Source organism: Mus caroli, chromosome 10 (assembly GCF_900094665.2).
Source record: "Mus caroli chromosome 10, CAROLI_EIJ_v1.1, whole genome shotgun sequence".
Lineage (NCBI taxonomy): Eukaryota > Metazoa > Chordata > Mammalia > Rodentia > Muridae > Mus > Mus caroli.
In genome coordinates this window covers 22,250,977-22,263,820 of record NC_034579.1, presented here as the reverse complement: position 1 = coordinate 22,263,820, position 12,844 = coordinate 22,250,977, and the positions used below count along the sequence as shown (strand labels likewise).

The 12,844-nt window shown below is 43.0% G+C and overlaps 1 protein-coding gene across 5 annotated transcripts in view; it reads left to right on the top strand.

Moving 5' to 3' along the window:
- The window catches only part of L3mbtl3 (L3MBTL histone methyl-lysine binding protein 3), a 99,423-nt gene that overhangs the window by 75,294 nt on the left and 11,285 nt on the right, over positions 1 to 12,844 (top strand). For all 5 annotated transcript variants that reach the window (XM_021173941.1, XM_021173942.2, XM_029482882.1 and 2 more), the window contains one exon: positions 6,241 to 6,393. In XM_021173941.1, coding sequence (XP_021029600.1) covers positions 6,241 to 6,393 — 153 coding nt within the window. The remainder of the gene's footprint in view (positions 1 to 6,240; positions 6,394 to 12,844) is intronic.

Genomic DNA, 12,844 nt, shown 5'->3' with positions numbered 1-12,844 from the left:
AAGTGGGAGAGTATAGTTTATAACTGAAAAGACAAGACTTAACCACAAAACTATTGATATCCTTGTGCTTACAGGACATAGCTACTTTGTCTTGTGCAGAGTTGGTGGGCTGGGCCTCTGGACAAAAAAAAAAAAAAGCTAGGAGAAACAATGGCAGCTCCAGGCTCTGCTGTTCACCCTTCCCATCCTGGGCACAGGTGTTCTACACTCCTTGGACAGTTTGTACAATTTACAATGTGCAGTGCTGCCTCCTTGGCAGCAACTAGTCCTTAGCGAGCCCAGCCTGTTCTCCATCTCATCCATCCACTTGTGGACTGGCTCGCTGCTGCATACATATTCTCTGAAAGGTTCATTTCACTGGCAATTATCTCTGTCCTTGCTGAGAATGCTGTGCTTAGAAAAAAAATAATGAGGAAAATCTCTTTAGATGAATTTACTGAGAAGCTGAATAAATCAAAACATGCATTCTTTTCGTAGATAACCAAGAAAGTTGCTCTTTCGGCAACGATAATTTTACGAGCACATTAGCAAAAGACTGGTTTGGCTAGGATTGCTTGTTAGTATTTCTGAAGATTACAGATTACTATTGTTATCTAAGAAATGTTATAAGCAGCATAATGCACCTAGTAACATAGTTAGAGGTGGCAACCTTTAAGAATGAAATATGATCAGTAAGAGTTGGCTGTGTGGTGTGGAATTTTCATCTCTAGAGATACTCAGTAGCCAGAGGGCTTGACTCCACCTCTCCAGAAGAGAGCCCAAGTGGGAGCTAAACATTAGCATTCTTTTGTTGTCTGACTCAGAGGTCAGAGAATGGGGAAACCCCACAAAGGGTTAAGAGAGTGAAGTTACAGAGAAGTAGGTGTGCTATAGATTTGTCACCTTCAGAGGTACATCTTTGATGTATACAATTTGCTCTTTCAGAAATTAAACGACGGGTTATTTCCAGCAGCCTCGAGAGAATATGTTTGGATTCCATGAAATGTTTTACAAATTAGTAACTGGATGCACATCTGCAAATTGGTTTTCATTCAGCATCCATCCACCTAGCTTTTGCATACTGTAGAGTGTTGAGTGCCTGCTTGGTGTCCCCGGGCTTTGGTGGCTGTGCAGAAGACGGTCCCATATCCCCCACATGGGCAGGAGTGAGTAGTAGTCAGGGAGGCCTTAGCTATCTTTGGAAGGACTAGAGCCCTGCCAAGGATGTTTTATGGAGTTTTTCATATCGATTGTTTTTGCTGACCTTTCCTTACACAGTGGAGCTTAAATACCTCGTTCCTAAGGTAATAATATTGTGAAGGATATTTGGCATCCTCTGCCATAACCACTGTTCCAAGGACCCGTGTATGACCGTATTTAACCCTCACAGCAAGCCTGTGAATTAAACTCCACTTATAGATGGTGAGGGAAAGTTTGAGCGGCTGAGGAAGTGCCCTTCATGGTGCATTGCTAGAAGCAGAATTCAGTCCAGCCCAGGATGGCCTTCCTTCGTGTCTCCTCATCTCTATCAGGCTCTTGTACAGAGCAGCCACTTGATATAGCCTCGCTTGTATGTTTGTCAGTAGCGTATTCGGTGCTTAACCTGGATGTGTTGCCTCATTTGTTAAGGACAGATATTTATCATTAAAAGGGTTTTAGTATGACAGTGAATAGGAGTAGACAAGGCAGCCTGTTTTTACTTACAATTTCAACAGGAAATGCCATTAGGAAAACAGCCCCCCAAGAGGTTCTGGGAGCAAATATCTGTCACTCACGTGGCTGGTGTGCAATAATTTGCTAATATCTGTTTCATAATAAGGAGACCCACAGGATCTATACTTTCTTTTCCTGACAGGACTTTGGATGAATGACTGGAAGGGACAAGGAGTTAAGGCAGGAGGGAAAGAGAGAGAACAAATAAGGAGAGATGAATCCCATAATGGAATGCTTACATTCCCCAAGGAATCAAACCTTACCAACATTTAGTTGCTAAAAGCTTAGTACACGAAAAACAAGAAAATTTGGTAATGCCAATGAGAATCTGCTCTCTCCATAGAAGTGATAAACTGATGAGTTTTCAAACTTCGTGTATGATTTTAAAAGTTACTAAGTCGGAGCTGCAGCCACCTGGGGGGCACTCATTCCTCTGGACTCTGTAGGCATCTGTACTCACATGAACACAGCCCAACACACACACATAGACACACACTAAATCTTTTAAAACTTCATGGCAGAATAGCTGGGAGAAAAATTGAACGGAACACCTGGTGATTCTGCCAGCGTTGCAAATCTTGCAGCTCCTTTGTTCCTTTCAACAACAGACTTGAGATAACTGCAAGTCCTTGAGAGCATAGCTACTTATGAGTTTCACTGAAATTCATACCCCAAGGGGTAGATAGTGGGAGATGAGATGGGGAAAAACTCACATCTGTAGCTTGGCTTGCCTTGAAAGACATCAGGTAAAGCCTTGGGAATCTTGGAACAGTACTCCACCTCTCCCTGCCAATGTCTTCATTTGTAACATAAGTGGTGATGGTGTGCGTAGGAGTGCCGTGGTGAAAGAATCAATTCATATAAAGGACTTGGAACCCTGCCTAGCAGAGAAAGCTGCAACACAGAGCTGTGTGCAGGGCAAGAGGCAGACAGTCACAGCTCTTTGATGGTTCTTTCAAATCAGTTTCATTGTCATGGATTAGAAATGAGGAAATTCTTCCATAATTCGGACTAATATTGTGTAGCAATTTAAAAAGAACTAGTGTTTATGATCAAACTCCACCAAGGACTAAGGGACACTGTACAAGTCCTCTTTGAAGCCTCTTTCTTTCTTTCTTTCTTTCTTTCTTTCTTTCTTTCTTTTTTTTTAATCTGTCAAGTGAGCGCCCTCTTGGAACTGCTACTGAGGTTGTATGGATGAGTGCTAGGGAAGGAGATCCGTCCCCTGGGCAAAGCATCTTCATTTTCCGACCCCGTGCTTGCTCTTCATATGCATGGATGAGACAACAGAGAGCAATGCCAGGCACCACCTGACTCTACCTGAAGCATTTCTCCTGCTCTTGCTCCAGGGCTCGGCTATGTGTGGTCACATCCCCTTTAGTTGTCACCTCCCACCTCAGGAGCCAACTGGCATTCCTCTCTACACTGTGCAGGTGTGAGGATGAGGCTCTCTCAGGGTTGGAAGGCAGAGAGAGGCTGGGCATACATCTGTGGGTGACCACCACATGGCAGGCTGCCTTGGTAGGGCAGATTTTCTCACTCGTTGGGGAATTTCTTCAGAAATCCGTTTTATTTCTCTTTCAACTGATTGAATGAGCAAGGGCAATCTGTTTTCAAACAAACAAACAAAAAAAGAGGCATTTAGACAACAAGGCTGATGATCAACAGCTTGCCTTTCTCTGACTATCTTCAAGTTTTTCATTTAGTCAACTGCAGAAGTGAAGGGCTGTTTTCAAGGGGCTTGAACACAGTTGTCTGCTTCAGAAGCCGTATTTTACTAGGAACCTACACCATTCCAAAATTCCTCTTGGTTTTCCATTGTGGGAAGCTCAAGAGCTTGGGAGGCACTGGCTATCTGTAATTTTTGATGGTTTTAGGGAGAATTGCCGATGATGATAAGTTGTGACATTTGAAAAGGATTTCAGTGGATATTTGTACCCTCCCTGAACTGAAGCTCAGCAGTAAAGAGAGTGTTGTCCCTTCAGGTCGCCACACAGCAGTCCAGCACATTTGCTTCCTTGGCAGGTACAGGGTGGCTGAAGAACCAAATGCCTACAGGATGCTGCCTTCCAGGCTTTTCTATCTTGAGGAGAAGAGGACAGGCAGGTCAGGGTTTGTGTTTGTAGTCCCTGAAACTGAGGAATGTAGTTGGCAGGCTAAGATGCATGGCGCATGCATGCCATACCCAACAACCTCCTCCTGTTCAGGTAGTTTCGGGGACTATGTCACTCCGGCTGGTTTCTGCATGCTGCCCACACCTGGCTGGCTGCCTCCTTACTAAGCTACCAGTTGCCTCATTCAAAGCCTCTGTTCACATTAAGCAGAACTAGCTTTGGAAATTTGTACTCATGAATTCTTGATTAGTTCAGGCAGCCCAGCAGGATCCCATGCAGTGTTTGAATTTTGAATGTGGTCAGATTTTTTTTCTTCTTAACTGGCTGAAGCAGTATGCATGTTATCAAATGAGTAGACCTATTTTGCTGAGCTATTTCATTGCTGTGTGCCCTGAGGCAAAAAGCATTTTTACTTAAATATCTAATAGTAAACTTTCCAGGATTATTGCTTTGCTCCAGATTTACTTATCACTAACCATTCTTACCTCAGAAATGTGTGTGTGTATGTGTGTGTATTTGGTGTCTCTTCTCTCTCAAGTTCTTGAAACACAGAACGATAAACATGCCACTCTGGCTTCTTGCATATCACAGACTGTTTCTTGGCCTGCAGAGCATCATGGGATGGCAGAAGATGTTGACAGTCTGTTAACCTTCCCTACATTTCTGTCACCTACACTCATGTCAATCCTTGTCACTTCTCTAATTTAGAGATTACCCAAAGGCTTCAAATTGAATCCAAGATAAAGCTTTGAACTACTGACTGTGGTCTACTGTGTCAACCATGGTGCTTCCATCCTTCCCTGTGTCTCCTGCTTCCAGGCATCTCAGCTTCTAGCCCTGCCAGACTCATTCTCTCATTTGTTGCACTGCCTCCTCCTAAGTGTGGGGAAGTAGATGTGGACAACTTGGTCCTGACCCTTAGGGATTTGTTCTTCTCCTAGGGAAGCCCTTCCTCACTGCCAGTGAAGCATCCTTGTGTGTTCTCTCAGTGTACGTTACATCACTTGTTTGTGTGATTAGGCATTGCCTATCTTCCCTACACTAACACCCACTGAGTATTGGGGTTTCACCTCCTCACGTTATTGCGTTTCTAATGCCTGCGAAGGTCAGTAACATAACATAACATAACATAGTCAGTATCTATTGATACTGTATTGATAGGCACTTGCTGATGAGGAGGTAACTGACGACTGAAGTCACTTAACCATTTTAAACCCTAGTGTATCATGTGAAGCGTCTTTTTTTTTGGGTGTTGGAAAGATCAAATTAGTGTGTATAGGTACAGCACAGTGCTTAGTATATTGTACGTGCTCCATCAAGATTTCTTTCAATCGAGTTCTGGTTTTTTGTTGTAGTGGATTGACATAACATAAATTCATGTTAGCGCGTGATTGTGTGTTATCAGTTTTGCCTAAGGCACACGGGTAGAGCAGCACATACTTACTAAAGTTTGCATTTTGCTTTCAAGGTATCTGTGATGAATTTTGTGTCACTCTTAGAGTTAGCAGGGAGCATTTCAGACTCTTCTTTCCTCAGGAGAGTATCTCAGCTTCTCTCAGTTGAAAATATATACGCTGTATTTAAAAAGTTCCCCTGGGTGATTATTAATAATTCCACTATCATAGAAACTGGGAGAAAAGAAAACAAAAGATACTAATATAATGTACCTAATGTCTAAACCACTTCCAGATTTAAGAAGGCCTCTCTCAGCAAATAGGGCAAGATAGGAAGTCACCGGGAGAGCTTGATGTATCAGGAAACCTGGTGCCCAGATGTCTGAGAGACTGAAATGCTAAGGCTCAGGATAGGCATCTGCAAGCTAATGCCAAGTTAACACTTAGTGACCTCAGTTTCTTCTGCCTAGGTCACAGAGAACCAGAGACTACATGACCCCCGAGAGTATAACCTCTAAGTGTAGATAGAAAAGGTTGGCCCATGACCCCTTTCCACAGCAGGGTTAGAATTAGTATTTGTGTATCCTCTAGGAAGTCTGCTGTAACTGAAGTCCCAGGGGTAGTAGTGTTTCGTGGGGATCTTGAAAGTTAGTAAGTGTTACAAAGGAAATTAAATAGCTCTAAAAATCTCCCAAGAGTGGATATTTCTTGCAGCTGATGATTCCCAGAGATGTGCATAGGCCTTGTCTTTAAAAAGCCCAGATGACTCCTCTGACTGTTCCTCGTCTTAAAGCTTGCAGCAGAGTCCTTCTTGAAATCAAGTGCAGATATGTTCTCTATCAGAATGAACTTAAATGATCTGGAAAGATATATCTGATTGCTGTATCTTTAGCCCTGCATTTCTGTTAGTGTGTGATGCACACATACATATGTAACACTCTTGGTTCAACTTTGGACTCTTACATTCACTAGCACACAATTCTAATTGATATAATGATGATCTAATGGGAGTGCACGTTTCTTTTCTTTCCATCGGTTAGTGGTGCCAACTGTCCCTATTCAGAAGTCAATCTGAGTAAGGAGCGCATCTTCCCAGACCGCCTAAGTGGTGACACGTCTCCATCTACTACTCCCTCATTCCCAAGAAGTAAAAGGATGGACACCAGCGAAAGTTCCTCGTCTCCTGAAACCAGGTAATCAAGTGATGATACTTACATTGTTCAGAAACACCCTCGCTGACAATGTGGTTCTCTTATATGCTTTACATTTGCTGGCACTATTTTCCTGTGGTAGAAATGCACCTGATGTAGCCAGGTTGGCGATGCACTCTCAGAATCCTAGCACTTGGGAGTTAGGGACAGGAGATCAGGAGGTTAACTACACAGTACAGCCTGATCTACATGAGATCCTGCCTCAAAACAAAACAGAAAAGCACTTGATTTATTGAGAAACAACATAGAGATCCATACTTGGATGAACCCTTTCATCGGACCAAACATACTTGACAGAGGGATCTAAGAATCTAGTTTCCTAAGATCCTCGAGTTCTTATTTATTTATTTATTTATTTATTTATTTAGATGTTTTCTTTATATACATTTCAAATGCTATCCCGAAATAAAGTTCCCTATACCCTTCCTCCTCCCTGCTCCCCTACCCACCCACTCCCACTTCTTGGCCCTGGCATGCCCCTGTACTGGGGTATATAACGTTTGCAAAACCAAGGGGCCTCTCTTCCCAGTGATGGCCAACTAGGTCATCTTCTGGATCCTCAAGTTCTTAACTGAAGTTGGCAGTGATAGCATTCACCAAGCTGCAAGTGAGGGTAAAGCCAGAGAATTGCTTAGTTCCAGATCCAGCTGAGCAGCATAGTGAGATTTCATGTCAAATAAACAAGTAAGCAAGTTCAAGTTCAACCCTGAGCTGAGTGTGGCTCAGCCTGGAAGGTGTTTCTAGAGGAGACAGAAGACACTCTGCTTTTACTCTTTGAAGAAAATGCCAAGCTTTTATAAAACTTGTAATGTTATGTTTTGACTCGTGTATGCGTGCATTGTTATTGTTTTTGTGTGTCATGCTTGACTATGAGAGAAATGGCCAGAGGTACTTAAGTCCAGCTCTTGCAGCCACAGTGATCTACTTCAGGATGGTGTTATTCAGGAGTTAGTGGTGGCAGAGTGCACTCTTGTGGTGTAGACAGAACTCTAGCCTTCTCAGAGCCCTGAAACCTTGTTCTTAAAACTTCAGACTTTGTCTTAATTGGCATTTCTATTGCTGTGATTAAAGGTAAAGAACATAACTGAAAAGCTCTTCAGGCTGTACCTAGTAAGAACTAAGCCCTGTTGCCATGGTTCTCAGCCTTCCTAATGATGTGACCCCTTAATGCAGTTCCCCATGTTGAGGTGATCACCAACCATTAATTTATTTTTTGTTACTACTTCCTAACTGTAATTTTGCTATTGTTATGAATCATAATGTAAATATCTGACATAGGATCCCCGTGAAAGGGTCATTTGGCCCCCAAAGGAGTCACAACCCACAGATAGAGAGCCTTAATAAATAGTTCTTGTGAGTGCTTCTGAAAGAGGACTAGGTGCTTGTTGACTTGTTTCATGGGCCTGGTTGACCATCCCTTGTGCAAAACACTTGGGATCATACTCTTTCAAAAATGGAATTTTAAAAAAATTTGTTTGCCTAGACTTTATGAGTGAGCATTCCTAATCTGAAATGCTCCAAGAACCACTCAAAAAATTCTGCTTTGGGCACATTTTAGATTTTGATATTAGAAAAATTCAACAAGGAAAGGTTTTTGTTGTTGTTGTTGTTTGTTTTTTGTTTTTAATAGAAACACTCAACCCATGTTCCTACAAGTAAGAACATGGTTTGTCAATTTCTCTAATACTGCTGGACTACGTGAGATAGATTGCTTAACCAAGATGGTTTTCATAACATCCATGGTCCTTGCTCACCTCATGTGTTTGATGTCCTTCGCTACTTCCTTGGTAATGTGCACTCCCCTGGGCAAGCCATGAGGTGGATTTGACTGCAGGTGGTTTATTTGGGAGCTGAAGAAGCATCATAGGGGAGCGGGAATAAAGTGGGAGAGGCCATCAGAGGCAGTTAGAGCTACAGGCAGCATGGCACAGACCTGCTGGGAATATTCTGGGAAGTGTGTAATCCACACATTTCAGAGCCCGCTTTGGGAATGGGCAGGGGAATAGGACTATTCCCACACCAGTTTCCTCCTAAGTCCTCCAGATGAGGCAAGTGAGCCTCAGCCCTGTGTGAGTATCCTATGTGAGCATCAGGAGGTAGCCAGTGGTCAGGGATGTGAATGGGCCATGTACTGATAGGAGCTATTGCACCATCTTTGTACCCATTCACCTGTGCCAGGCGCCACATAGTCTACAAGTGATGCGATTTTGACTATGTGTGTATTTCTCTGTATGTTTTAATAAATCTTGGGCCTGGAACTTTGATTTGCATCTGATTATTTAAAATGGGACTTTTGAGTCCAGAAATACAAAGTGCATTTCAGGAATCCTTCCCCTCGACACACACTCCTTCCTGTGTCACAGAAGCAGGTGGTTTCTGTGTTGGGTTTTGGAAATGACTCTTTACTTGTAAGCAACCACTGGAAGGGAGCATGAAGTATCCTCTTCATGTAGTCTGATTCCCATCAAGTCTGTCTGCAGCTGCACGTTCGTTCGCCTAAATCAGATGCTATCTCTATTAAAGAATCTTTGAGTGTTTGAAACCCCATTCTGCTGAAACCTGCTTAGATATAATCACAGAAGCACAATAAAGCATCTTTAAAATGCCAGCAATTGTTTCTATTCCTTGTAAGGCAAGTGGCCACTGCTAAATTTAATTTAATGAAACAATTCAGTCTGTGCAGTTCATTATAGGCTCTTAAAATGGCTTCTCAGTTGTAGGCCTTGTGCTTCTATTCTGAGAATTAGAGTGCTTGGTAGAAGAATCACTGCCATCAATCTGATTTATGTTTTTCACATGAATTGCCAGTCATACCAAAAGCTCATCTATACCCTATTAAACAGATAGGGAACCAGGAAAACAAAGAGCCTGATGGTGTGTGTGTATTTGCGTGCATTTTGAATGTTCACACCAAGCAGTGTAGCGTTAATTAAAGCCACACTTTAAATGTTTACAAAATGCTAATGAGCAGTCTTGGGGAGGCATGGTGTATTAGTCAGGGTTCTCTAGAGTCACAGAACTTATGGATAGTCTCTATATAGTAAAAGAATTTATTGATGACTTACAGTCGGCAGCCCAATTCCCAACAATGGTTCAGTTGCAGCTATGAATGGAAGTCCAAGGATCTAGCAGTTACTCAGTCTCACACGGCAAGCAGGCGAAGGAGCAAGAGCTAGACTCCCTTCTTCCAATGTCCTTATATTGTCTCCAGCAGAAGGTGTAGCCCAGATTAAAGGTGTGTTCCACCACACCTTTAATCCCAGATGAAAGGTGTAGCCCAGATTAAATCTCCTTAAACTCAGAGATTTAATCTTCTGGAATCCATAGCCACTATGGCTCAAGATCTCCATACCAAGATCCAGATAAGGATCTCCAAGCCTCCAGATAAGGGTCACTGGTGAGCCTTCTAATTCTGGATTGTAGTTCATTCCAAATAAGTCAAGTTGACAACCAGGAATAGCCACTACACATGGCTTTCTGGTCCTGGGGCCTGGTGTGGACTAGAGAGTTATCTCTCTGAGCGGCATTTCCGCGCTCCCGGAGCCTCTCTCCTCTGGTTAGAAGTCTTCTGGGTACGAAATAGGAGCTGTGGAAGTTTTCAAGTGTCCCAGTTGTGGGGAGCTGAGTCTGAACTGTGGGGCTGTTGTGTGCACCAGAGAGAAACTCAGTTTGAGTTGAAACACTCCCGGTCCTGACGCCAACCCGCTGTGACACCAAGGCGACCACGGAAAGTGTGAGAAAAAGACGAGTGTTATCGCTAGCGTCCGTGAAGTTGTCGGAACAATGGTAACAGATCTCACTTTACCTCTTGAATATCACTAATTCCTACCCAAGAGACTTTCCCATTAGGAGCAGAGGATCGGTGATGTCCTCTGTCTTTTCTACAGCAAGCCAGTGCTGAGGACTCAAGAGTCCCCAGGAGAGAGCATCTTCCTGAGTAGAACTTGCGTCTGTCTCATGGGGAAATTGACTAATTAAGCGTCAATGTGTTCGTCTGTCTAGAGATTTTTTCTTGGGTATCTTGATACTACGCCTTTGATACTTGGTACACTTGCCATTTATTATGTTCCCTCGCCCACCCATGTTCTACATGTTAAATTATAATTTTAGAGGACTGTTGGTCAGACTGCTTCAGTTTTAGTCATTAGAAAATTCATAAGCCACGTTTATCTCCTCTCAATCATGTTTATGGAGCCATGGTTCGTTAAAACTATTGCTAAGCTATTACCAACGAAGCTTAGCTCTAAACATTCCGTGTTCCAAGATGGACCCAGAGACAAGGAGGTAATCTGGTGTTTCAGTCACCACCTGTCCGGAATCCCTTAGAAGGGTCTTTGCTCTGCGGCTTGTCAAATATCTACATCGGTAGAAGATGTGTTGAGGCTAAAGGCAATAACCTGAGGCTCTTGATCTTTGCTATTTATCTATGAATGACTTTAACCCAGAAATTTTTAAAAAGTCCTAGTGGGTTGTAACTTTTTGCCATTCAACCCAGTTTTTATAAGTGATTAACCCAGACATATTTCTACCTACATCTCACAACCTGTTTCTTCCTGTACTGGATTTAGAGAAGTGGCTAAAAATAACAATTCCCTGAATGGAGGCAAAATAACTTACTGTTTAATATTTTTCAATGCCATTCTCAGTAGACTGGGGCTGGCTTAGACATACCTGCAGTCCTCTGGAGGAAATAAGCTGCTTGCCCTCAGTTGCCACCTGTCTTCCTGGGCACGTGAGCTCCCCATGTTTGTCTCCCTAATATTTACCACAGGCGTGATTCCAGGGAAGATAGTAAGACACCGAAAATGGGCCACATAATTATAGGGAAAGAGGTGTCTGACTCAGGAAAATCCGCTTCCCCAGCAAAGCAGCTTCTACTGTCTTAATTAAAGCTGAGCGGGCTCTCTTGAGGAAGCGTTTGCTGAGGCTGTATTTAGCTTAAGCTAAAGAAATCTTATAATAAACTACTTCTTGAAAATTCTAACACCCCAAGAGAAACAACTGCCCACTCGGGGTACTCTTTGGGCTTATTGTCCTAGGTGCTGAAGATGCCAGACTACCTTCACAGCCTTTACCTTTATTGTTTGTTTGTAAGCCGTTGCTAACCTAGACTCACTATGCAAGCAAGGCTGGTATTGAACTCAAAGATACCCCTGCCTCTGCCTCCCAACTAAAGCCTTGTGCCACCATCCCCTATCTTGGTTTTAGTGCACACAGCTAGTCAAGACCTGGCTTATAACCCAAGCTGTCTAGCTGTCTGGCAATAGAAACCATTTCTTCAAGGTCTGCTGTATAAGAAAGCATCTCTCCTAAAAATTGCCTAAGCAATTTTATCTTAACAGAGAAGGTAATGGTAGCTAGGGAAAGCTGTCACAGGTCAGCCTCCCGCTTGGTGTATGGCCCTGTGCTAGGCACGTTCTACATACATTTTATTCAGTCTTCAGAATGTCACATTAGTATTGATTATCTCTATTCTGTCAGTGGTGCAACTGAGAATTTGGGAAGTTGAGTAACTTACTGCTAATTCCCATGCAAAACTAGTTAGATGAGAGCTGAAATCGGAACAAGGTCCGTTTCCCAGCCAAGGACACACTCGGAACCTCAGCTTGTGCTTCTTACTTTAGTCACACTGTTGGCCCACATGAGAATACAGGTCAAGAAGCTTTTGTGCTAAGCAACATCATAATAAAATATTTTCTGTTATTGTTTTTTAATCTGTCAAGAGTGCATCTTGTACTTGGCTACAGAAAATATCCTATTTTCCCAGAATTTTCAAATTGTAGTATGGTCATATTCGTCTGTCCCAGGAGTACCACTGCACAGGTAGACGTATTCCTGGGTCTTCTCTCTTTTCCACAGACTGTCTTTGCCAGGCCACAAGTCACAAGTGACCACTAGTCTCTGAGCTGGGTATTCCATTCTCCCTTCGTCTGCCCACTCTGTGGCATAGAACAGGCAGGAAGAGTGTCCTGCTGAGAAAGCTGGAATTCTATAACGAGGATTTCATCTCTGTATACAGGAAGAAACTTAACAGAGGTCCAGAAATTGGGATAGAGGGATTCCTCACCTCTTAGAGGAGAGGAATACTGGTCCCCCAATTAAGAAAAGAAATTTTAATAAAATGTAAGGTAATTAGGAACGTGAAGACAGAGTCTTCCTTCCCAACGTTCTCAAGGAAGGCAGGTTGAGAATAAGCACGTGGCATGAAGCATCCTTTTTATCATCCTGGAACAGGGGCATGCATTTGATTTTGGAGTACCCATGTGTAAGCATTAAAGAGTTTGGTTCTATTTATAGATTCTTGGTGTTTGGGGAGACCTGGTTCTGTCCTTGCCCCTGTAAATGTAGACATGATGTTTCAGTGTATAAAATACCAGACCTAACCCCAGGAAGTGCTACAGACCATCTAAGCTGTCAGCTACTCAGCTGGTGT